Source organism: Thalassophryne amazonica, chromosome 1 (assembly GCF_902500255.1).
Source record: "Thalassophryne amazonica chromosome 1, fThaAma1.1, whole genome shotgun sequence".
Classification (NCBI taxonomy): Eukaryota; Metazoa; Chordata; class Actinopteri; order Batrachoidiformes; family Batrachoididae; genus Thalassophryne; species Thalassophryne amazonica.
In genome coordinates, this window is record NC_047103.1 from 159,710,762 (window position 1) to 159,737,947 (window position 27,186).

General features: G+C 43.5%; 1 protein-coding gene across 2 annotated transcripts; it reads right to left on the reverse strand.

The window, feature by feature from the left end:
* Nucleotides 1-517: 517 nt before the first annotated feature.
* Nucleotides 518-25,942, reverse strand: LOC117516705 (protein FAM171B). Of its 2 annotated transcripts, none has more exons than XM_034177545.1 (8): nucleotides 25,581-25,942; nucleotides 17,627-17,860; nucleotides 13,598-13,690; nucleotides 9,397-9,555; nucleotides 3,961-4,131; nucleotides 3,652-3,768; nucleotides 3,406-3,529; nucleotides 518-2,651 (listed from the first exon to the last, which is right to left on the reverse strand). In XM_034177545.1, the coding sequence occupies exons 1-8, from the start codon at nucleotides 25,753-25,755 to the stop codon at nucleotides 1,331-1,333; spliced, it is 2,394 nt and encodes a 797-aa protein (XP_034033436.1). In that variant the 5' UTR covers nucleotides 25,756-25,942; the 3' UTR covers nucleotides 518-1,330. The 2 variants fall into 2 exon arrangements, with proteins under 2 accessions (XP_034033436.1, XP_034033443.1); XM_034177552.1 differs by having other exon boundaries at nucleotides 518-2,648; nucleotides 25,581-25,939.
* Nucleotides 25,943-27,186: the final 1,244 nt, after the last annotated feature.

Below are 27,186 nucleotides of genomic sequence, written 5' to 3' on the forward strand. Positions count from 1 at the left end.
TTAACAAGTAGGTACTCAACTGATTTTAGACTTAATAAATGTTTGTATAAGTGTTAAGCTTTGTTTACCACATCTGCAAAAATATGTTAGCGGTCTAAAAATTATCGGACCAAAACTTATCGGAAGATAATTGATCCGATGATGGTTTTCAAAGTTATCTGAAAAGCTAATCTGATAATGAAAACATTATCTTCAATAATTAGCGGTTAGCGGAACTGTGCCCACCACTGTATTAGTGTCAGTGTGTCAGCTCAAGTAGCAAACCTACAGTATGTCTACTGTTGTTTATATCAGCAGACATTTAATCCCCTAAAACTGTAAAGGTATTAGTGGGAAAATACTTTAAAAATTTTGTCAATACTCATAGGATATATAAAAAAATTGTCTTGGGGCATTATTATGGTAAATTAAAGAGACTTATTTACAGTTGGCAGCACAACACACAGTTTCCATCCAACACAAGAGAGTAAAAATCATTCAAACAGCACGTTTTCTTAAAGCTACGCAGACATAATAGTTTTGGTGACCTATGAAAATCCTTTTCAAATGCACAGACGGTAACACTCATTTTCATGCATTCTAAAACACATGGAGTCTTAACGACCTGGCATCTGTACACAAGCGCTGTATTCCAAAATCAACTGAAGTCCAGTCAAGAGTAGAAACGTCAATCCAAATTTTCAATCAAAACTGTATCAAGACGCGTTTCACGTCATTAGTTAAAACACTGGAATATTTTTGTGACCGACAGTGCTGACTGCAATAATGACATACTGTACTAACAAAGTCTGATCAGGATCAAAAGCTGGGTTTCAGAAATCCAAACTGCGAAAGCTTTTATATGTCTGAATTTACAGCAGGCATTTATGGTGAGGATAAGTGCACAACACATCAACCTGGACCTGCGTCCGTTCGACAAGACCATCGCAATATTGTGTGTGGAGACAAATACGGTGTCGGTTGTACCTGGTGATCACAGGCAGAAGGCACCCTTAGTAACCCCGGCACCAGGGGCTCCAGGATGTCGTGTTCACACAGACACATTGCTGTGAAGAATCGCTGGTGATCTTCAGACTGAGGAGAACATGGTGCACAAACATCTGCAGCAGCTACAAAACGTGAAAGATTCTGCTATTTTTGCAAACATTCTTTGGCAAAGTTGTACAATCATATAATGCAACAACAATGCCTGTGTGAGCACAAGTAACTAATTTGGATCATCTGCAGGGGTAAGTGGCACAGCAAAAACCAAAATCCAACAAAATCCTCAATGTAAATGAAAATGGCAGATCAAGAGTATTTCTCTTGACATCTACAACGAGCCACGCTCTTAACTTTGCTTGGCCAGAGGTCTTCCCTCGCGCACGTGCTTACCACTTCGTTTGTCCGCCTTCCCTTTCTCCCTCACCTTCCTTAGACGTCGGGGAGGTGGCGTACCTCTTGACTCGCTGTCTTCTTGAGCACTAGAAGTATCCATTCCATCTCGTTCCTCTGGAATGTTGGGGATAGCCCCACTGCTTCCGTCCAAAATGTTCCTCAGGGAAGGGTCCTCTGGTGTACAAGTGGCTGTAGTACCACTCTCACTGCTGCTCAGGTCCTGCTCTTCACCGTACCGCCCACTTCGGCTGTGGTGCGGAAAGGACGAGGCCCTGATTGCAGGCCTGTCACGTTCTGCCTCGCGGATGTTCTGCTGAGGCTCATTCATGTCCACACCAGAATCCAGGCTGGTGTCATTGCTGCTGGGCGGCCGGTGGCGGCTTTGGAGATCAATGATGGAGTGGCGTACCTGGGCGGCCGGCTTCCCATCTAAGGAGACAAACCAAGCCCTGGGGTGAGATGATGAAGACTTGCCACGAGTGAGCTCCAGCAAAGTGCGCTCTGAAATCCCTTGTAGCTCTCCGGGAACACCATGTCCCGTGCTGAAGGCCTCCATGCCAGCAGCCTCATTCAGAGTCCCGGGCACAGAGACGGAGGATTCAAGGAGGTTATTGTAACGACCCCACACACCAGAATTTGGCCCTTGGCTTTGGGGAGGGGTCTCCAGAGGTTGGGGCTCATCTTGCCTGCTTTGTGGTGGGCTGTTTCCACTTTGGGAATGATGGACTTTGGGTAGTGTCTGGGTGTAGCTGTCTTTACTATTCGGCTCTGAGTGAGAATCATAGTCCAGTCCATTGCGGGGAAAGGTAGCAGACTTGCAGCTTGGCAGTTGCTGTTCCTGAGCACTGAAAAGCTCTGAAGCCTGAATGACAGCCTTAGGCTGGTTGTAGATATGAACCAGCTTATCTTGAAAGAAGCTGTCAGAATTAATGTTGACTCGGTTTTGTTCAGACTTCTCCCGAAGCCGATTCACCTCTTCACTGTTGATGTAGTGTGGTGGTGGTTGAGGACCTTTGATCCGATCTGCAGCGATATTCTCATAAAGAGGAGCCGCTGGACGGCTCCCTGGCTCGTCTACGTAGATGTTATAGTTGGCTTTGTGCCTTGGCGTGGACATCGGCTCACACTGGACACTGCAGGAAGCGAGGCTGTGGTCTCCAGAATGGAATAACAAACCCTCTTCCATGTGGGTGGAGGTGGTTTGGTCTTTTTTCACCACTGTGAGTTTGGAAAAATGTGCTCTTCTCCTTCTTGGCTCTCGGTAAGAACCCCTGCTTATGGAAGAAGGGCATAAAGTGTAGTTTCAGGGTTTTCCAACCATACCAATTCAGTGCAACATCATGGCATGCACCGCATTTTTTAAAACTAGGATGTCAGACAGTAAAAAGTAGTAGTGTTTGCATTCATTACCTCATTAAACTAAATTACTTTTGTCTGCACTCAAGTGTTGGCATATTATCAGGAATACATTAAAAGCAATTTATTTTCTACGCTAAAGTTGGTGAAACAATCGACATTTAAGTGGAATCAATCCCATTAAATTTGGGGAGACACTGACAATGTTGACATTGCAATGTGATACACTTTGGGCCTTGACTGAGGAATGTGCTCTTCTAGTTTGGTATCAGCAAAATTAGATATTCAGCACACTGAAAAAAGAGAATGTTTGAACCAACTTATAAAAGGTGTTACAATTTGTAAAAATCTGAATGAATTAAGTTGCTTGAACTTAAGTTTGTAAGTTAGAGTTGATTTAACTTTCAAACTTAAGTTCAAACAACTTAATTGGTTCAGGTTTTTGCAAATTGTAACACTTTTTTAAGTTGGTTCAAACATTCTCTTTTTTTCAGTGCATTGTTCTGTACAGTACTTCTAATAACGGTGTTGTACCATGCTCATCGTTAAAAGTGAATAGTACTAATGACTAAGGCAACTGCATGTCAATGGAACATAAATCAATTACATATCATGAGCACCAATATCATGATAAAGTAAAATAAGTTAAGTAATCTGAACTTGATACCTTACCGGCAGTGACACAGCAGGACAGAAAGAAATCCAATGGCTACAGCCAGCGTTCCGGCCATTATTCCCAGCAGCAGGTAGGTGTGGTACGAGAGGAAGTCCACAGAGCCCGCATGGACCAAGTAACCTGGAAAATCTCAAATGGTCAGTAACTTAAATAGAAATAACTTGCAAGTTAAAAAAAAAAAATAATAATCAGGAGGGTACTTTGCTAAAATCTTGGTCACGTGAATTTGGACACAACCATACCGTTGGATGTCGGCACAGGAGCGGCAATCCAGTAGCCCAGATGAGAAGCTGTGTATGTCCAAACCAGTTCATCACCAGCTGTTTTCACAATCCCTAGACCCTGATTCTCCCAAGCACCTTCAAACAATGTCATATTAAGTTGTCATCATGCAGTACAGTCAACAACTACCTTATATTTGAAGTTGTTATCACCAAGGTGATTGCCGGTTGTGTTTTATCCCTGTCTGACAGGTGAATTACTTGCAGACTTGCTAAATATGCTTGTGGATTTGTAACCAGAATCAGTTTTTCTGCCATGCTTATTCCTACCAGTCTTAAAGTTGAAGGCCCAGGCTGGCACTGTATCCGCGTCCCTGAGACGGGTGCTGCGTTCCAATGGCAAGCTGATTTGGATGGGTCCACGAACATCAAGTTCCTCATCAGCAGAATACAACAGGACATAAACAGCTGCGATCACCTTCAAGTCGACGCTTCTGAACACTGAAAACAAGAAGAGGAGATCTCAAGAATTTAATCCACTTACGTTAGGCAAGAGACTTCAATCCTAATCAGTGACCTAAGGTGAAAACTGTTGTGTGGGCCGCTGAAGAGGAGGTACTGCTGGCCCACCACCACCAGATGGCGCCCTGCTTGAAGTGCGGGCTTCAAGCACAGAGGGCGTCATAGCAACCGGGAGTGACAGCTGTCACCCGTCATCAGCACCAGCTGTCACTCATCCACCACATCACCACCACCATAAAGGCTGGACTGCAACTCCACCTCCCCGCCGAGAAATCAGCTACCTTGGAGGTAATTTTCTCTGCTGAACAAAACATTGAGTAATAGTCTGAACTTCTTTGCAGCCGTTTTCCTGTGGTGTTGCCTTATCTGTGGGAATGGCGTTTGGTGTGATCAGCGACGGCTTCGCTTCACACCCCAACCAGATAAGTGGTTAGACAGGAGCTGCACGAGTGTGTGATTGGAGATGGAGGTGCTCCCTCCCAAAAGAACACAGACAGTGGAATTACTGAGTGTGCGAATTCACACTCATCAAAACTGTTTCTGTTCTCTGCCAGCAGTACCCGGTCTGACAGCTGGAGATGGTGGCCACCTGGGGCTCCAGGACTTGGCGGCTCCGGTGTTCTTCAGATCCGTTGGCGGTGAAGGCCGTGTGGGATCCGGCTCGGTTCTAGACGGACGTCTCCTATCCTCAAGCCTGCCCACATGTCACTCAACATTTAATTGTCTGTGGTACCAAAACTGTATTTGTCTGTATTCCGTTGTGCACTTCACAACATTAAATTGTTACTGTTTGGCTTATCCATTGTCCGTTCATTTAGCGCCCCCTGTTGTGGGTCCGTGTTTCTACACCTTCACAACAGGATTTCTCGGGCAGCGTCATGGATCCCGAGGGGCGTCAACCATCGCTTGAACAGCCAATGGAAGAGCGAGGTGCACAGGTGTCAGCAGGAGGCACTGGTGGTGTCTGGTAATCACAGGGAGGAGATTGTGTTTTATGTCACACCTTCTACCTCCCGTGTGATTTTGGGCTATCCTTGGATGATAAAGCACAACCCCGGATTGATTGGCCGTCTGGGGTTGTTGCTCAGTGGAGCGAAACCTGCCACCGGGAATGTCTCGGATCCTCGGTTCCACCTGGTGTGACAGCTAGTGAGGAGGTCAAAGTCCCCCCCAATCTGACGGCGGTGCCAAGTGAGTACCACGATCTTGCTGACGTTTTCAGCAAGGATCTGGCGCTCACCCTTCCGCCACACTGTCGGTACGATTGTGCCATTGATTTGATCCCGGGCGTTGAGTACCCGTCCAGTAGGTTGTACAACCTCTCACGTCCTGAACGCGAATCAATGGAGACCTACATCCGGGACTCATTAGCTGCCGGGTTGATCCGGAACTCCACCTCCCCGATGGGTGCTGGTTTCTTTTTTTGTGGGCAAGAAAGACGGTGGACTTCGTCCATGCATTGATTACAGGGGGCTGAACGAAATCACGGTTTGCAACCGATACCCTCTGCCCCTGTTAGATTCAGTGTTCACGCCCCTGCATGGAGCCCAAATATTCACAAAACTGGATCTTAGGAATGCGTACCATTTAATACCCCGTTAGGTCACTGTGAGTACCTGGTCATGCCGTTCGGCCTCACAAACTCCCCCGCGACGTTCCAAGCTTTGGTAAACGATGTCTTGCGGGACTTCCTGCATCGGTTTGTCTTCGTATATCTAGACGATATACTCATCTTTTCCCCGGATCCTGAGACTCATGTTACGCATGTACGTCAGGTCCTGCAGCGGTTGTTGGAGAACCGGCTGTTTGTGAAGGGCGAGAAGTGCGAGTTCCACCGTACTTCTTTGTCCTTCCTGGGGTTCATCATCTCCTCAAACTCCGTCGCACCCGATCCGGCCAAGGTAGCGGCGGTGAGAGACTGGCCCCAACCAACAAACTGTAGGAAACTGCAACAGTTCCTCGGTTTTGCTAATTTTTACCAGAGGTTCATCAAGGGCTATAGTCAGGTGGTTAGTCCCCTGACAGCCCTGACCTCCACAAAAGTCCCCTTCACCTGGTCGGATCAGTGCAAAGCCGCGTTTAGGGAGTTGAAACGCCGGTTCTCGACTGCGCCAGTTCTGGTGCAGCCCGATCCAAGTCGCCAGTTTATAGTCGAAGTGGACGCCTCTGACTCAGGGATAGGAGCCGTGCTGTCCCAGAGCAGGGAGTCCGACAAGGTTCTCCACCCTTGTGCCTATTTTTCCCGCAGGTTGACCCCGGCTGAAAGGAACTATGACGTCGGCAATCGGGAACTTCTTGCGGTGAAGGAGGCTCTGGAGGAGTGGAGACACCTGTTGGAAGGAGCTTCGGAGCCATTCACGGTTTTCACAGACCATCGGAACCTGGAGTACATCCGGACCGCCAAGCGTCTGAACCCGAGGCAAGCCCGCTGGTCACTGTTCTTCGGGCGTTTTGACTTTCGGATCACATACCGCCCCGGGATGAAGAACCAATGGTCTGACGCCCTGTCCCGGGTGCACTAAGAGGAAGTCAGGACCGAGCTGTCAGACCCGACCGAAACCATCATCTCCGAGTCCACTGTGGTGGCCACCCTCACCTGGGACGTGGAGAAGATCGTCCGGGAGGCCCTGACACGGAACCCGGACCCGGGGACCGGCCCCAAGAACAGACTGTACGTCCCACCAGAGGCCAGAGCTGCAGTCCTGGACTTCTGTCACGGTTCCAAGCTCTCCTGCCACCCAGGTGTGCGAAGAACCGTGGCAGTTGTCCGACAGCGCTTCTTGTGGGCGTCTCTGGAAGCCGACGTCCGGGAGTACGTCCAGGCCTGCACCACCTGCGCCAGGAGCAAAGCGGACCACCAAAGAACCCAGGGTCTCCTCCAGCCTTTGCCCGTACCTCATCGCCCCTGGTCTCACATCGGCCTGGACTTCGTCACGGGCCTCCCGCCGTCCCAGGGCAAGACAACCATCCTCACGATAGTGGACCAGTTCTCCAAGGCGGCCCACTTCGTGGCCCTCCCGAAGCTCCCGACGGCCCAGGAGACTGCAGACCTCCTGGTCCACCATCTTGTGCGTCTGCATGGAATTCCATCGGACATTGTCTCAGATCGTGGTCCCCAGTTCTCCTCCCAGGTCTGGAGGAGTTTCTGCAGGGAACTGGGGGCCACAGTAAGCCTCTCATCCGGGTACCACCCCCAGACGAACAAGCAGGCAGAGCCGATGAATCAGGAGTTGGAGCAGGCCCTCCGCTGCGTGACCTCCGTGCACCCGACGGCCTGGAGTGACCATCTGGCCTGGATCAAGTACGCTCATAATAGCCAAGTGTCATCTGCCACCGGCCTCTCCCCCTTCGAGATATGTTTGGGGTACCAGCCCCCATTATTTCCGTTGGTGGAGGGAGAGGTCGGGGTGCCCTCGGTCCAGGCCCATCTGAGAAGGTGCCGTCGGGTGTGGTGTACTGCCCGCTCTGCCCTGCTCAAAGCCAAGATGAGGGCCAAGGCCCATGCAGACCGCCCCTACGTATCAGCCCGGGCAGGCGGTTTGGCTATCCATGAAAGACATTCCCCTACAAGTGGAATCCCAGAAACTAAAGGACAGATTTATCGGACCCTTCACCATCCTAAAAGTCCTCAGCCCAGCCGCAGTGAAGCGGGCAGCTTCAGCTTCAATGCGGATACATCCGGTTTTTCATGTGTCAAGACTCAAACCCTGCCACTCCTCTCCCCTCTGTGCCCCCCGGACCGGTGCCGGCGCCTGCCCGGATCATTGACGGGGAGCCGGCTTGGACTGTGCACCGGCTCCTGGACGTCCGTCGGAAGAGCCGGGGGTTCCAGTATTTGGTTGACTGGGAGGGGTATGGACCCGAAGAACGCTCCTGGGTGAAGAGGAGCTTCATCCTGGACCCGGCCCTCCTGGCCGACTTCTACCGGCGGCACCCGGACAAGCCTGGTCGGGCGCCAGGAGGCGCCCGTTGAGGGGGGGGGTCCTGTTGTGTGGGCCGCTGAAGAGGAGGTACTGCTGGCCCACCACCACCAAATGGCGCCCTGCTTGAAGTGCGGGCTTCAAGCACGAGAGGGCGTCATAGCAACCGGGAGTGACAGCTGTCACCCGTCATCAGCACCAGCTGTCACTCATCCACCACATCACTACCACCATAAAGGCCGGACTGCAACTCCACCTCCCCGCCGAGAAATCAGCTACCTTGGAGGTAATTTTCTCTGCTGAACAAAACATTGAGTAATAGTCTGAACTTCTTTGCAGCTGTTTTCCTGTGGTGTTGCCTTATCTGTGGGATTGGCGTTTGGTGTGATCAGCGACGGCTTCGCTTCACACCCCAACCAGATAAGTGGTTAGACAGGAGCTGCACGAGTGTGTGATTGGAGATGGAGGTGCTCCCTCCCAAAAGAACACAGACGGTGGAATTACTGAGTGTGCGAACTCACACTCATCAAAACTGTTTCTGTTCTCTGCCAGCAGTACCCGGTCTGACAGCTGGAGACGGTGGCCACCTGGGGCTCCAGGACTTGGCGGCTCCGGTGTTCTTCAGATCCGTTGGCGGTGAAGGCCGTGTGGGATCCGGCTTGGTTCTAGACGGACGTCTCCTATCCTCAAGCCTGCCTACACGTCACTCAACATTTAACTGTCTGTGGTACCAAAACTGTATTTGTCTGTATTCCGTTGTGCACTTCACAACATTAAATTGTTACTGTTTGGCTTATCCATTGTCTGTTCATTTATCGCCCCCTGTTGTGGGTCCGTGTTCCTACACCTTCACAACAGAAAACTAGGTGTTTGGGACTAGGCCTCTCTGGAGAATCCTTGGATAATGATGGAGTGTTTTTGTGCCAAACAAGGGAGACACAGATGAGGAGTATCTCTTGCATTGTAAGATAATGTCAGTTACAACATTTTGTCCATGTGGTGCTTTTCTCTGCACATGATCCAGCACACATGTGCCTCTGTGTTGAGGACTCCAACTGGAAAATCCCAAGGACATGCCCACATTTTACTTGGCTACAACACATTGATGGCTGCTTTTGAGAGGTGGAGATGGACCGGTTATCTGCCTGAGTGACTGCTATCCAGGACTCAAGGTGGCCAACAAGAGTGAGGAAACATCCGACTTGACACATCAGCTGTGATTGTAGCAAGTAGACGTGAAAATCATGCAGGGCAGGTGACTGACAGGTGCCAGTCAGTGACCCCTAGTCTAAAATAAAATTAAGTGTCTTTGAGTTGGCCTCACCTGATTTGTTGCTGATGATGCCCGGGGTGCAGTTTGAACAGTCCTTCGCTAGGTGGTGCTGTGGTAGAGTCAGGTAAGCTTTCACTGAGGAGATGTTTGTCTTAGTGGAGATCGTCAGGAGGTTCTTCGGAAATTTAACTCTGGGCTGGGACATGCTGTCTGTAAGAACAGCAACAAACCTTCAGAACCGTCCCAGTTACAATACAGCATATTTAAATATACAAAATAGCTACAAATACTTATTTTAGAGATTAAATTAGAGATACAGTGTATCTGCAAAGTAGTCACGGCGCTTCACTTTTACCACATTTTGTTATGTTACAGCCTCATTCCAAAATGGATGATATTCATTTTTTCATCAAAATTCTACACACAATACCCCATAATGACAGTGATAAAAGGTTTTCTGAGATTTTTGCAAATATATATATATATATATATATATAAACAAACAAACAAACAAACTAAGAAATCACATGTACATAAGTATTCCCAGCCTTTGCCATGAGGCTCAAAATTGAGCTCAGATGCATCCTGTTTTCACGGTCATCCCTGAGATGTTTCTACAGGTTAATTGGACATGATTTGGAAAGGCACACACCTGTCTACATATAAGGTCCTACAGCGGACAGTATATGTCAGAGCACAAACCAAGCATGAAGTCAAAGGAGTTGTCTATAGCCCTTCGAGACAGGATTGTCTAGAGTCACAAATCTGAGGAAGGGCACAGAAACATTTCTGCTGCTTTGAAGGTCCCAATGAGCACAGTAAATGGAAGAAGTTCAGATCCACCAGGACTCTTCCTAGAGCTGGCTGCCCATCTAAACTAAGCGATTGGGGGAGAAGGGCTTTAGTCGGGGAGGTGACCAAGAACCCGATGGTCACTCTGTCACAGCTCCTTTTAGTGCAGTAGATAACTGAAACAATCATGCAAATGGTGATAAAAGCATCAAATTTGGCAGAAATCCTCCTTAGACATGCCTCTTTTGAAAAAAAACCGATTGGTGGACAGGTAGGGGTTAATTGAAGAATTACACAGAGGTCAAAATTAAAAGATACTCCAATCATATTGAAAAATATTCCACATTATTTGCCTGATCATAAAGATTCCAAAAAGGTATAGTTTTGACTATCTGTGACTGAATTCTATGGAGTTACGGGATAAAAACAGCAAGAATAATGAAAAAGCTCAGTTTAATTTTGTACTCGTACAGGGGTCAAAATTTAATTTTGCTCCAATTTTGGTAAAAAGTTATGCAAATTATTGGTTGAGCTAATAGGATTAATAAATTGAATAGTGTTGACAGTGTTGAATGCTTGGTCTCCAAAGTAAAGGTCAAACAAGGTCTACGTCTATTGGATTCTATGACATGTGACATACGAGTGTTACCCCGTAACGTGATAAGTAAGGACATGGTCCAAACTATTCCTTTTTAAAACTGTGTTAACTCAACTAGTAATTTGCATCACTTTTTACCAAAATTGGAACAACTTTAAGTTTTGACCCCTGCACAAACCGACCCCGACCTTTGTCACCATTGTTGCTGTTTTTATCCCATAACTCCATAGAATTCATTTACAGACCATCCAAACCATACCTTTTTGGAATCTTTATAATCAGGCAAATAATGTGGCATAGGTTTCAATATGATTGGAGCATCTTTTAAATTTTGACTCCTGTGTAATTCTTCAATGACCTCTACCTGAACGCCAACTGACGTTCATGCCAATGTCTGAAAGGAAATGCTTTTGACATAGGTATTAAAGGCACTGCGCTGCGGTGGTTTGAATCATATTTATCTAATAGATTACAATTTGTTCATGTAAATGGGGAATCTTCTTCACAGACTAAGGTTAATTATGGAGTTCCACAAGGTTCTGTGCTAGGACCAATTTTATTCACTTTATACATGCTTCCCTTAGGCAGTATTATTAGACGGCATTGCTTAAATTTTCATTGTTACGCAGATGATACCCAGCTTTATCTATCCATGAAGCCAGAGGACACACACCAATTAGCTAAACTGCAGGATTGTCTTACAGACATAAAGACATGGATGACCTCTAATTTCCTGCTTTTAAACTCAGATAAAACTGAAGTTATTGTACTTGGCCCCACAAATCTTAGAAACATGGTGTCTAACCAGATCCTTACTCTGGATGGCATTACCCTGACCTCTAGTAATACTGTGAGAAATCTTGATTTTTGATCAGGATATGTCATTCAATGCGCATATTAAACAAATACGTAGGACTGCTTTTTTGCATTTGCGCAATATCTCTAAAATTACTAACTAATTCATGCATTTATTTCCTCTAGGCTGGACTATTGTAATTCATTATTATCAGGTTGTCCTAAAAGTTCCCTGAAAAGTCTTCAGTTAATTCAAAATGCTGCAGCTAGAGTACTAACAGGGACTAGAAGGAGAGAGCATATTTCACCCATATTGGCCTCTCTTCATTGGCTTCCTGGTAATTCTAGAATAGAATTTAAAATTCTTCTTCTTACTTATAAGGTTTTGAATAATCAGGTCCCATCTTATCTTAGGGACCTCATAGTACCATATCACCCCAATAGAGCGCTTCGCTCTCAGACTGCAGGCTTACTTGTAGTTCCTACGGTTTGTAAGAGTAGAATGGGAGGCAGAGCCTTCAGCTTTCAGGCTCCTCTCCTGTGGAACCAGCTCCCAGTTCAGATCAGGGAGACAGACACCCTCTCTACTTTTAAGATTAGGCTTAAAACTTTCCTTTTTGCTAAAGCTTATAGTTAGGGCTGGATCAGGTGACCCTGAACCATCCCTTAGTTATGCTGCTATAGACTTAGACTGCTGGGGGGTTCCCATGATGCACTGAGTGTTTCTTTCCCTTTTTGCTCTGTATGCACCACTCTGCATTTAATCATTAGTGATTGATCTCTGCTCCCCTCCACAGCATGTCTTTTTCCTGGTTCTCTCCCTCAGCCCCAACCAGTACCAGCAGAAGACTGCCCCTCCCTGAGCCTGGTTCTGCTGGAGGTTTCTTCCAGTTAAAAGGGAGTTTTTCCTTCCCACTGTCGCCAAGTGCTTGCTCACAGGGGGTCGTTTTGACCATTGGGGTTTTTACGTAATTATTGTATGGCCTTGCCTTACAATATAAAGCGCCTTGGGACAACTGTTTGCTGTGATTTGGCGTTATATAAATAAAATTGATTGAAAGTTCAAGTGGCCAATCGTTTTTTTTCAAAAGAGGATTGTGTGAGGACTATTTCTGCTGAATTTGATGCTTTCATCACCATTTGCAGGATTCCGCTCTAAATATTCTCTTATCTGCTGCACTGTGAAGAGAGGAGAAGCTTTCAGAAGGACAACCATCTCTGCAGCAATCCACCAATCAGGTCTGTACGGTAGCCAGACAGAAGTCACTCCTTAGTAAAAGGCACATGGCAGCCCACCTGGAGTATGTCAAAAGGCACCTGAAAGACTCTCAGATTATGAGAAACAAAATTCTCTGGTCTGATGAGACAACTGAACTCTTTGGTGCCAGTTCCAGGTGTCATGTTTGGAGGAAACCAGGCACCATCCCCACAGTGAAGCATGGTGGTGTCAGCATCATGCTGTGGGGATGTTTTTCAGTGGCAGGAAGACACCCTGGACATCCTGGATGAAAACCTGCTCCAGAGCGCTCTTGACCTCAGACTGGGACTGATACAGATGGAAAAGCGCTATATAAATGCAGTCCATTTACTTAAGAGGTGCTGCGAAGACAAATGGACAAAACTGAACAAAGATAGGTGCGCCAAGCTTGTGGCATCATATTCAAGAAGACCTGAGGCTGTAATTGCTGCCAAAGGTGCATCAACAAATTACCGAGCAAAGGGTGTGAATACATGTACATGCATATGTGATTTCTTAGTTTTTTTAAGTTAAAAAAAAAACTTTTCATGTTGTCATTATGGTGTATTGTGAATAGAGAGAAGATAAAATGAATTTACTACATTTTGAAATAAAGCTGTAACATAACAAAATGTGGCAAAAGTGAAGCGCTGTGAATACTTTCCAGATGCACAGTATCCCTCATATCAGAGTTCAACAAAAGGTCTCTGGGGATTAATTGCATTTAATCACTGTAATTGAAAAAGAAAAAAATGTAACACACAAAATCAGTGTTCCTTATAGCTCCTTTCACTTTGGAATATCAGCATAAAATGTAAAATACAACATACCAGGTATCTTCCCGGTGATGAGTACCGAGTCTTCGAACAGCCAGATGTTGCCCTGACTGTGAGGCAACAACAGCAACGTCACAGCGGAAAAAACTGCAGAGGTTAAAAAATAGCAATGAGATTTACCTGTGACAGCAGCTAACTTTTAAAATCCTTTAATATTGAAGGACATTTTAAAGAAGGACATTTAAAATTGTAATATGTGAATTTCTCCACTGTGAGATCAATAAAGTCTTATCTTAATATTCCAATAAGATGTGTTTACAAGTAAATAACTTCTGAGAAAAAGATTTGCTTTTTTTGCTGCATGCTGAAAAATACTCTGTGCTTGAAGATGTCACACTTGGAGATAGGGATGTCCTAATCTGATCACAGCGATTGCTACTGCACCATATCAAGGCATTTTTTGTCTTTGGATTAATCAGTATCCGATTTATCCAACATGAGTGTAATATAGATCAGGGTGAATTTGGTCTTTATAAGCGGTGTACTGATGGTGCTAACAGCCACCACTCTAACCCAAACCTATCAGCAGTTTTATGGTACATTTTTAAAGGGTATTTATGCTCTGCTTCACTTCAAATATGAAGTAGGTCTGTTTCTGGTGCATGTGGTGTGGTGGAAAAAAAGTGACATCCCAACATGGAAAATAGACTTAAACCAGCTGATGTTTATATTGTCCCAGTTTCTGCGGCAGATTGTAGTACTGCATCATATCTCATTTTACGGTTCATTAGTGCATTAGAAAACGGAGGCGCCTCCGATCAGGATGATACTTTATCTTTTATTTAAAACATTCTTCTAAATTTAACCTTCCTTTAATACGACACCTCCCTGCTCCTTTTAGGAAATCATGTCCAGTCTGGGTTTTGAGGTGACACAGACAATAGAGGCCATGCACCCACCATGACCACGCCTCCCTTTATTTATTTATTTTTACACTGTCAAGAGATGTGGCCCCGCCCCCCTCTGCGTGTGATTCAGCACAGGACAAAGACGGTCTGCTGAGGCAGGGTTCGGCTGTGATTACAGGAAGCAGCGTTTGGCTCTCTTTCACCGCGTGGCTTCATGATGAGCCAACATGTGCTGTGCAGTGCTGCAGACAGTTCACTATTCTAACATGACCCTGAATAATGTATTATTCCTGTATGTCTGCTTGGACCTCAAGTGGATATTGTTTGATGTATTTTCTGAGACATTGGAGTTATTTCACAGAAATGTAATTATGTCATTTTCACCTCTACAGTTGTCTTCAGTTTCACTTACTTTGCTGTAAGCTCCAAAATAATTTTTCTTACAGGTTATCTGTTCATACATATTGAGATTTGTGTCAAGTTTTTGCATAAGTACTGCACTGTCAGAGCAGTTTTAATTCAGGACATTTGCATCAAAGCAACTTTATTGAGTAGAGGTAGGTACTACATTTTTGTGCTGAAAAGTTATGTAACAAAAAAAAAAAAAAGAGAAGAAAAAAAATTCTCAAGTGTTTCCAAATTAAATGTAGTTTAATAGCCAGATACTCAATTTTTTTTTTTCAAAAATAGTTGCAAAATAATCCTCCTTATCTCTGTCATCAAGAATTCTTCATGAACAAGTTTTAACTGTTAAAAACAATTATGACATTCATTATCAGTAATTATGGGCAGCACAGCGGCTTAGGTCACAGGATCGATTCCCACCTGTGGTCTTTCTGTGTGGAGTTTGCATGTTTTGCGTGTGTTCCCTCCGAGAACCAAAAAAAAAAAAAAGAAGAAAAAAACCTCGTCTCACACACACAGTTCTGTCCACACACGGCTGCGAAACAATAAATATCTATTAAATGTTCCTCTTGTAATAAGTGTGCCAAACACAGTGTGTTGAAATAGCAATAATTATAGCAGAATTGTAATGGTCGGCACCTCTGCCGCAGGAAAACCCAACAGGAGGCAGCCAGCTCAGTCTCATGCTTTTTTTTGTAAGTGATACTGTCACAAAATGTGTCATACCCCTACCCCAACCATAACCCCCATGCCCGCAAATAATTCTGTGATATCGTCACAAAAATTTAATGACGTATCAAAAATTAACAGATTAAACCACTTTTCGCGATGCCATCATGAACTGGCGAGCACTTCATTATCAGATGCTCTATTACCTTTGGACAACAGTACATACCTGGCTGGGAGTGCCAGTTAAGCTTATATATTAAGATTTTTTTTCTTTATTTTACTGACAATTCATCTCTTAAACTAGTGCCAGTATTTAAGTGCGACTTAGATACTGAGAATCAATTTAAAACAAAATAAACAAGAGCAATCAGAGTTTTTTGACGTCTGCCATATATATAAGGGGATATCTTGATCCAGAATCCGGATCTGGATCCGGATCACCTCCAAAATTCAGTGGAGTCTTCCATGCCTTAATATCTATCTGTGGTGCAAATTTGGTGAGAATCCGTGAAGAAGTTTTGAAGTAATCCTTCAAAGCCTATATAAAGGAAAATCTTGATCCAGAATCCGGATCTGGATCACCTCCAAAATTCAGTGGAGTCTTCGTTATCCTAATATCCATCTGTGGTGCAAATGTGGTGAGAATCCATGAAGTAGTTTCGAAGTAATCCTTCAAAGCCTATATAAAGGAAAATCTTGATCCAGAATCTGGATCCGGATCACGTCCAAAATTCAGTGGAGTCTTCCATGGGCTAATATCTATCCCTGGTGCAAATTTGGTGAGAATCCGTGAAGTCGTTTTGAAGTAATCCTTCAAAGCCTATATAAAGGAAAATCTTGATCCAGAATCGGGATCTGGATCACCTCCAAAATTCAGCGGAGTCTTCCATGGGCTAATATCTATCTATGGTGCAAATTTGGTGAGAATCTGTGATGTAGTTTTGAAGTAATCCTTCAAAGCCTTTATAAAGGAAAATCTTGATCCAGAATCCGGATCCAGATCACCTCCAAAATTCAGTGGAGTCTTCCATGGGCTAATATCTATCTGTGGTGCAAATTTGGTGAGACTCCCTGAAGTAGTTTCGAAGTAATCCTTCAAAGCCTATATAAAGGAAAATCTTGATCCAGAATCTGGATCCAGATCACCTCCAAAATTCAGTGGAGTCTTCCATGGGCTAATATCTATCTGTGGTGCAAATTTGGTGAGAATCCCTGAAGTAGTTTTGAAGTAATCCTTCAAAGCCTATATAAAGGAAAATCTTGATCCAGAATCCGGATCACCTCCAAAATTCAGTGGAGTCTTCAGTACCCTAATATCCATCTGTGGTGCAAATTTCGTGAGAATCCATGAAGTAGTTTTGAAGTAATCCTTCAAAGCCTATATAAAGGGAAATCTTGATCCAGAATATGGATCTGGATCCAGATCACCTCCAAAAATTAGTGGAGTCTTGCATTTTGTCAAATTTTATCAAAATCCCTGCAGTAGTTTTGACGTAATCCTGCTAACAGACAGACAAATAAATAAATAAACACTGATGATTTTATTACATTCTTGGCGGCCGTAATAAAATCAACTCCAGTAATAAAAGAACAAATGCCAATAACAAAAGTGCACCGCAACAGTGCCCAAAAAGAGCTAATAAAACAGACCCATGGTATATTTCTGCATTATGAGTAATGAGAAGAAACTGAGGTGGTGAGCAGCTAAAATGTTTCATTTAAAGCAGCATCTGTAAATGGAAATAATCATTTTTCTTTTGTCATTTATTAAAAGATCCATCACCTCAGTGCATTTTTTGTCTTAGACTATAAGTTTGGTGACGTGCATTAGCTTGCTGAATGGGGGTATAATATGACCCCTTTAAGGCTGGTGCACAGCCTGGTGGCAGAAGATGTTTAAGCTGCTTTTAACAATGAATTCTGCCTCTGACTGATGTTTTTCAACTGACTGGAAACAATCGATATCGGGTGTCAGATGTGCCATCTCTATTTTCCTGCTCATTAAAGTTTAATCATGTTTTATCAGTTGTCACTTTGTTGGTATGAAATATCATGTTAGCTTTCACAGACAAAACATAGAAAAGTGGGCGGAGGGACTCACTTGGTCTCTTAGTGGTCTTCCATGGGAGGGGGCCGGGCACGTAGCCTTCCATGTTGCCCAGCAGGGTAAGAGTGAGTTCTGGACTGTACGCCACCCAGAGTAGAACCTCACCTGTATCCCCTGTTCGGGCGGAGTGCCTCAGGGTGTGGTTCACATAAACGTCCACTGAAGCCCCCGGCAGTGGCTGACGGGTCACCAGGTCCTTCATGAGGACCTTCAGGGCGAACTGAGGTTCTGAACAGAAAACACAAAGACACAGGAATTGATTCCTGATAAAGTCCCATATAAAAAGTTGTTAAAACGACGATTATTAATAACAAACGTGATTTTTTTTTAAAAAGTATATAAGTCGCAGAGCCTCTCAAACTAGTAAAAAGACCGTGACTTATACGCTGAAAAATATGGTAAAGCCACCAGAGCTGTCAAAAAAAAAAAAAGAAATCAGAAGTTGAAACAGATTTTATTTCCCCTGGAGACTCTCATTTATCTGGTCTGAAGATTTTGGGAATATCTTATTTCACTGCTTTCCTGAGGATATTTTCACACCTGAAAGTGTGGAACAAGGATGGAACCAAGGTTCATAGTTGTATAGGTTTAATCTGGTTACTTTGGTTTCACACTGTGATGCTGTGTTCACACAAAGGCCTTTTCACAGCATCCTGAAGTCATCTATCAACGAGGCTCCGTACGTCTCTCTATACTTGACAGTGACTGATTTGTAGACGTGTGCGCGTCTGATGTTGGCGTATTGTCAATTTGGTGAACAACACAAACTTCTGTTTCAACAAAGATAAAAGAACTGAGATTCCTTATGATACATCGACTATCCACCACCTATTAGTGTTGTGGTATTTTTAACCAGCTGACTTGCCTTCAAGGGATTAAAATTTTCAACTTTCACCACCTGCCACAGTGACACAGACAAAACGGATGTTATTTTATCTTTACTGTGGAGAAAATCCAGGAAGTGAGACGGGGGGGCTTGCAAAAGACAGTCACTCGGTTTTAATCAATTAAACATAAATAATTAGATTTATTACAGACAGGAATTAAGCTATAACCTGACAAAATGTTGAGATTTGAGGCAAAGATCAGAGCCAGAGCTCCTTGTTTCAACATAACACTGTGCAAAATTAACTGAAATTAACTTTAAATTTACTGAATTATTGCATGTTTCGTTTCTTCTTCTACTGTTGAATGGGTGATGATAATATGATTCAAATTCCAGTAACTGATCCCAAAGTCTGAACTATTCAACAAACGTTTTCAGTTTGATCCGGACCGAGACCACCTCTTTTGGGGAGACCATGGTCCGAAGCAGCTTTCACACCTGCTACAGTAATGTGCACCAAAGTGAAAAGTCAGACAGTCTAGAGTAGACCAAATAAGGTGGGTATGAAAGCACCTTCAGAGCCATCCATCCATTTTCTATACCCCCTCACTCCAGTAAGGGGTCACCGGGTGGATGGAGCCTATCCCAGCAGTCATGGGGTGTGAGGCGGGGTACACCCTGGACAGGACACCAGTCTGTCGCAGGACCACATACAGACAAACCCCTACAGACAATTTAAAGTTTTCAATCCATCTAACCTCCATGTCTTTGGAGCACCAGGAGAGAAGAACTCAAACACAGGGAGAACATGCAAACTACAAACAAAAGGCCCCAGGTGGGAATCGAACCCACAACCTTCTTGCTGTGAGGCAACAGTGCTAACCACTAAGCCACCATGCTGCGCCCTCAGATCCATTTTCTGTTAAATACGAGTATTTAAAATCTGACAGGCCTTCTGCCTTCTTAACATGTTGACTTTGACTTAGCGACATGGCTGGGAGAGCTGAACAAGTCAAGTCCGGGAGCATGTGCTGGCACTGTGCTTTGCAACACCACAGAAACACCCTGGGTCCTGGATGGCAACCACCTAGGCAGACAACTGGTCCATTCCTACATCTCTAAAATGACCATCTATCTGCAGCAACCAGGTGAAACGTGGGCCTCTCCTTGGCCTTCTCCAGCTACTGGGCTCCTCAACACTCAGGCACCTGTGTGCTGGATCACGCAGAGAGAAATGCACCACATGGCCACAACGTTAATGCTGCCGCTCCCTCACAATGCAAGTGATAGACCTCACTGTAACCACTCAAACGATACAAAGTCATTCCAGCAGTACCCAAGGGTCCTTCGAAAACACCAAAGACATCCAGTAGTCGCCTAAGGTCAATGGTTAGCGCCCAAATCTCACAACCACACAGCAAGACAGGCAGCAGTAGAACCCTAAAGACTTGGACCTTCGTTTGTCTGAAAAGATATTGGCACCGCCAAACACCTCCGTCCAGTGAGAGCTGAACAGGTAACTGTTAACCATGCATGAATTCAATTAATAATAAAATAATCACAACCCCACCCCCCGGTCTTGTTCTTTCGGCAGAGCGCTGATTTATTCCTTCAGTAACCTTTCCCTCACCATGAAATAAAGATGAGACAAGCATGTTGAAAACACATCAGAAGCTCATAACAGCAGAAAGGAGGAGATGCATTACAATGTTAGACATCTGGTTCATAAATATGTGGACATTACCTTTTCTTTTCTTTCTTTGTAAGCCACATATCACAGCAAATTAAAAGATACAGAAGCTCATAGTACAGATGGTCAGATTACACCGAAGCTAAATGACATCTCCATCACGAGACCAGTGTAGGAATTGATTCATTCTATGAAATCTAATTACATGTTATTACATTATTATTATAAAATAATAACATAAATTAAAGATTTGCGTGCACCCTTGGAGGACGTTCATTTACTCACTTTTATAGGATAAGCCCTTGTTTCTAAAAGACAAGTAAAATGTCCTAACTGCCCACGCTCAATAAAAAATCAACATGGGTATTGTTGGTTTTTATGTTACATCAGTATAAGTCTAAGATGTAGCTTCTATGATATAGAATCAAGTTTTATGGGTGAACACATTCAAATCATGTACTTTTAACATAACATGCAACAAGTTTAAATTTAACTTGCTCAGTGAACATAATAAAATTATGGAAAGTATTTAATGTAGCCAGAAACAATTTTGCTGAGTGACAAAAATGTAAATTTGTTGGGTTAACATGATGAATTTGTGTTACTGTTACTTAATTACCATAGGTCAGGCCAACTAGATTTATAAGGGTAAATGTAACAAAAAAACACTAAGTCGTTTTGGCTGCTCGCTTGTTTGTGCTTGGGGCTGCCACAGCAAATTCAAGGTGGATTTGCATAAATTGTGCTGATTCAACGCAGCAAAGTTAAGTTGACAACAAGAAGGGCATCTGGTGTAAAACCTGTGCATATTCAACATGCAGATCCACCTCAGATTTAATGTGGCAACCCCAAGTGCAAACAAAGGAGCAGCCGAAGAGACTTAGTGTTTTTTGTTACATTTTGTTACAAATCTAGTTGGCTTGTACCATGGTAATTGAGTAACAGTAACACAAAACAAAATTACATTTAGGTCTATATTTACCTTTTCAAATCTAGTTGACCTGAACCATGGTAATTAGGTAACAGTAACATAAATTCATCATGTTGGCCCAACAAATTTACACTTAGGTCACTCAGCAAAATTGTTTCTGGCCAGGTTAATGTATTTTACTTGGGTGGAAATACTTTACATAATTGCTTTATGTTCACTGAGCAATTTATTTTTTTGAGTGCAATGTCAAAGTCTACATTACCCTTCCTATTTATCAATCAGGGTTTCAACTATTTTCATCATCCACTAATTGAGAAAAAAATCAAACAATTAATCTATCAGTTGTTAAGGCCATAAAATGTCAGAAAATGGCGAAAAATGTCAATCAGTGTTTCCCAGAGCCCAAGACAATGCCTTCAACTGTCTTATTTTAATACACAACACAAGGACATTTGATTTAGTGCCAGAGAGGAGTGAAGAAAGACAAACTAAAAAAGAACATATTTAAGAAGCTGGAATCAAAGAATTTACAGATTTTGACAAACCATGACTCAAAATGATTGACAGACAATTATAAAAATTGTTGTCAATTAGTAACTGATTAATCGTTGCAGTTCTATTATCAACCTCAAGTACCAACAGAAATGTAATTCCCAAAAGGAAGCAAAACCGACTGCTGGGTTGCAAGACAGATGAGAACATCTATCAACCTTCCTGCTTCGATTGATGGAGAGGACAAAACACACAAAAAAACCCCTCAGGATCAATCCCTGAAATAAATCCAACAACCTATGAAATCTCCCGAGGGAACGTTCGAACAAGATGCCCTTGTCCTGGTCTGACTTCTTCTCATACAAAGGATTAATTCTCCTGGAACCTTCCTTCTGGATACAAAAACTGTTTTGTTCAGAAAACGGAACGCCGGGATAAACCTTCTAAGAATTCATGGTGGTGCCACTTTTTGATCCTCTTGTAGTTAAATTTACTGTGATGTTTCATCAGCCTTTGATTGGGGAGTTGGGATGACACATCTATCAGGTCATCGCTTCACGTTGATCATACGGTACAACTGTAATTGCCCATTTGTAACGGCAGATGTGTGACTGGTGGAATTCCGAGTGATCACACAAACACATCATATCTGCGTAAACACAGACGCTTCAGCAGTGAAGTCAGCAGAGAGCGCGGGATTTCCTGCGGTATAGGGATCATCATTCTCTCTAGTAATACATCACCTGCCCAACCGGGCCAGAAAGATAATCCCCCAAACTCGACATTATACACCCTAATCCTATTAGAGCACTGCCCAGACTGACACTGATTTATTACCAGCAGTTTATCAATAGAAACAACCTGTGATTCCGGCTAATAGCCTGTCATTTAGGATAATTAGTGTCTTTGGAGGGCTGCTTCTTAATGTTTTTTAAAGCCAGGATATGCTACATTTTTCTTTCTTCATTGCAAATTCAACATTGTTTGTCTCTTTTGGATTTGTTCTGTTGGTTGTATGAACCAATACATTTGATGTCATCTAAACTATGGCAAGATTTCTTTTTTTTTGTTTTGTTTTTTTTTGGTTGACATTTTATTCTCTATAGGTTTTTAATGGAGCAGCAGATAGCAGAATATTTACAGAGGAATCCTTCAAATGGTGATATTAGCACCAAATTTGGCAAAAGTACACCTTAGATATTACTCTTTTGAAAAAAAAAGATGGGCCACTTGAATTTTCAATAGGCGGCCACGTAGGGGTCAATTGAAGAATTACATAGGGGTCAAAATATAAAAATGCTCTAGTCATATTAAAAATTATACCACATTATTTGACTGATTGTAAAAAATCAAAAAAGGCATAGTTTGGACTATCTATGACTGAATTCTATGGAGTTATGGGGTAAAAACAACAAGAATGGTGACAAAGTTCAGTTTCAGTTTGTACAGGGGTCAAAAGTTAGAGTTGCTTCAATTTTCTTCAAAGGTGATGCAAATTATTGGTTGAGTTAATAGGGTTTCAAAAAGGAATAGTTTGCACCATGTATCGTGCTTAGTTATCATGTTACAGGGTATCATATGTCACATGTCATAGAATTCAATGGACGTCAACATTATTTGACCTTTACTTTAGAGACCAAACATTCAACACAGTCAAAACTATTCCATTTATTAATCCAAGTAGCTCAATCAACAATTTGCACCATTTTTTACTAAAATTGGAGCAACTTTAATTTTTGACCCCTGTACAAACTGAAACTGACCTTTGTCACCATTCTTAAGGTTTTTCCCCCATAACTCCATAACATTCAGTCATAGATAGTCCAAACTACCTTTTTGGAATCTTTATGATCAGACAAATAATATGGTATAGTTTTCAATATGACTGGAGCATTTTAATATTTTAGCCTCTGTGTAATTCTTCAAGTAACCCCTACGTGGCCGCCTACTGAAAATTCAAGTGGCCCGTCAGTTTTTTGAAAAGAGCAATGTCTGAGAATTTGTGCTGGAGTTGGTGCTTGTATCACCAAATACCATGTATCACCTTGTTGCAGTTATTTTCTGCACTATTGTTCCAACATTTGCAATTACAGCACACTGCAAAAATACATCACAGAATCATGAACGTTCTAATAAATGTTCCATAAGTGATTCAAACAATTCAAAAATAAGTGATATTTTGGTGAAAGGTATTGATTAATATTTGCAAGAATGGTTGTGATTCAAATAATTGAAATGATCTGAATGTAATATGTGACAGAGGCCAGTAGGAGTCGCTGTGCAGCAGTAGGCAGTAAACCTCGCTCCCCAACAGCTAAAAGGATTCTCTGGGGACAATGTCAGGGCCCCGGGGTTTTAGCCTTCTGAGAGACTGCCTACCGTGCCAGAGAATGTGAGTTTGAATCCTGAAGAGCGCAACTAAGAGTTGTAACACAGACAAAACAGAGCAAACTACTGCATATATGTACACATATATACTGAAGAACAACGTCAATGATGTGCAATTATAAATTAACTATCAGCATATATCTAGGTTGAAAGCAGACACTGTGTAAAGTCCACTTCCTAAAATGTATTATTTATTTATTTTACAGGTAAATATAGTTTGGGTTTCATGTTAAAAATTCTGAAAGTCCCACAATCTTATGACTTGGGTTGTAGACAATCTCCTGCTATGAGGTAAGTAAAGGCACAGAGTGGCTCACTGCAGACTTTTGTGATATATGTCAATGCTGTACCTGGACTGGGGTCTGTACCTGGACTGGGGTCTGTACCTGGACTGGAGTCTGTACCTGGACTGGAGTCTGTACCTGGACTGGGGTCTGTACCTGGACTGGGGTCTGCACCTGGACTGGGGTCTGCACCTGGACTGGAGTCTGTACCTGGACTGGAGTCTGTACCTGGACTGGAGTCTGTACCTGGACTGGGGTCAGCACCTGGCTGGAGTCTGTACCTGGACTGGGGGTCTGTACCTGGACTGGGGTTTGCACCTGGACTGGGGTTTGCACCTGGACTGGAGTCTGTACCTGGACTGGGGTTTGCACCTGGACTGGAGTCTGTACCTGGACTGGAGTCTATACCTGGACTGGGGTCTGTACCTGGACTGGAGTCTGTACCTGGACTGGGGTTTGCACCTGGACTGGAGTCTGTACCTGGACTGGGGTCTGCACCTGGACTGGACTCTGCACCTGGACTGGACTCTGCACCTGGACTGGGGTCTGCACCTGGACTGGGGTCTGTACCTGGACTGGAGGCTGTACCTGGACTCCTGGTTACACTGACTTGGTCTGGGTTTGTGTGACATTCTCAGTCATTCAGCTATGACTCCTCCTCCCCATGCTCCTCCTCCCTTTGGAAAGGGGGCGGAGTGACCATAAGCTCCTTTGCATTTAAAGAAACAGGCCTAAAAAAAAAGTTGTTTCATATAAACCAGATTTTTTTTTATGGTGGCTTTCCTTTTATTTATTTATTTGATTGTATTACCTCAATGTCTTGGCAGTATTTTTGGCTTTGTTTTAAGACACTCAGTAATTTAGATTAGATTGCTGAAAAATGTTATAAGTGCCTTCTTAAAAAAAAAAACAAACCATCATAAAATAAAAATAAATAAATTCAAAGACATTTTAATGCTGTTCAGGAAAAATGACCTATTTTACCCTGATACCATCAAAAATAGATGAACAAACAGAATATTCCCAAAGGTTTGTGCTGTTAAAATGGGTTTGGTTCCCTCACTGATCCCGTTTTAACAGCACAAACCTTTCAGCATTATTTTGTGTTTTTAATTCCTATTTTCTCAATCCAATATTCCCCAAGTGGATGAATAAATGTGATTGAAATGAAGAAGGAAAATTTTTATAATTTTATATACACTCCGTTTTTATAAAAAATGCTGTTTTTGGTTATTATTTTTAAGGACCCGGTCGAGCTGATTCTTGGCTTCGGTTCGGCACAAACACGCGGACTCGGTGTGTTGTCGTCTCGGGAACAAAGACTGTTCCGTGTTTACCTGCTGTGGGGGCGAAGGTGGCGGCAGCGGCGGCCGCGGCGCTCAGGCCATTGTCCCCGGGCAGGCCGCCGCCCTCCTCCGCCGCTCTCACCGCCCCATCCGGCACGAAAATCAACAGCAGCGACGGCAGCAGGACGAGCAGCGGCGGCGGCGGGGATCGCTGGGCAGCGGGCATGACGAGAGGAGCAGCAGGCTCAAAGACATAACGAACAAGAACAGAGAACCGGCTACAGCGGCGTTTGTCCTTATGGCGCAGGCCGCATCCCGCTGCTGGTGTCCCGGCAGAGGAGGGGCGAAAACCCCGCGGAGGGACGACGTGCTGGTGCTGAGGCTGGGCGTGCGGCCAAAGATCGACGACGCTGAAAGAGGCGTCACTCGACGAGAAAACGCTGACAAAAGATAAGTGTTGCCAGATATGAGGCGAGAAACAAGTACGGCACAATCATCAACAGGGTCACTGTGCGAAAGGATTGTGCGTTTTTGGCAAACATTTGTACAGACATTGTTTGACATGTAATAAAAAAAAAATGCCACGCTGAGTGCCAAGATTAGTTTTTCTGTGGGTGGAATGGACTTCCAATTCAATTTTTCAATTTATAAAGGCGCCAAATCACAAAGTTGCCTCAAGGCGCCCCCACACAAAAAGCAAGTTCAAATCAAATTAAAATGAGTGAGTAAATTAAAAGATTCAAATATATACAATTAAAAGACACAAGGAAAAGAATAAAACAGATTAGAAAAATAAAAGCTATTCATAAAAAAGGGAGTAAAAATACGTTTTTAGTCTTGACTTAAAAATGTCCACAGAATCTGAGTGCCAGTCGCAGGGAGACTGTTCCATAGAGCGGGTACACGATAAAAGAAGGCTCTTTGACCCGCTGACTTCTTCTTCACCCCAGGAACACACAGTAGAGCCATATCCTGTGACCGCAAAACCCAGGCCGGTACATAGGGTTTCACCAAATCGGCCAGGTAAGAAGGCCCCAGTCCATGAACAGTTTTATAGGTTAGCATCAAGACCTTAAAATTTGCACTTACAGAGACAGGAAGCCAGTGCAAAGATGCCATAATGGGTGTGATATGTTCAAACATTCTGCTTCGTGTCAAAAGTCTGGCAGCAGCATTCTGAACCAGATGGAGACCCCTAATGCTGGACTGCAGTAACCCTGAAAATAGGACAATACAATAATCCAATCTAGAAGAAACAAAAGCATGAATCAGGGACAGTCTCAGCGTCAGCCATAGACAAGATGGGGTGAATCCTCGCTATATTTCGCAGATGGAAAAAAAAGCAAAAAAAAAAAAAAATAGATCTGTTGGAAAACATAGAACATTCAATTTGTGTCTACATGACATATGAAGTGCGGTATTCTGTTTTCTTGCAAGATCCATTCTAACCACAATTACACAGATTTTAGAAGAAAAAGAACCTCGGCATATCTAATTTATACATATAAACAATGTGCAACATTTGGTGTTTTTACCATAAAACATACAATTGTAGTGGTTTTACGCCATCCTTTTTCAAAGAGTGCTCTGTGAGTGACCCCTAGTGGTTCATGAGAATATATTCTAACTTAAAAGTGTTTCTCAAACAGTATAAAAT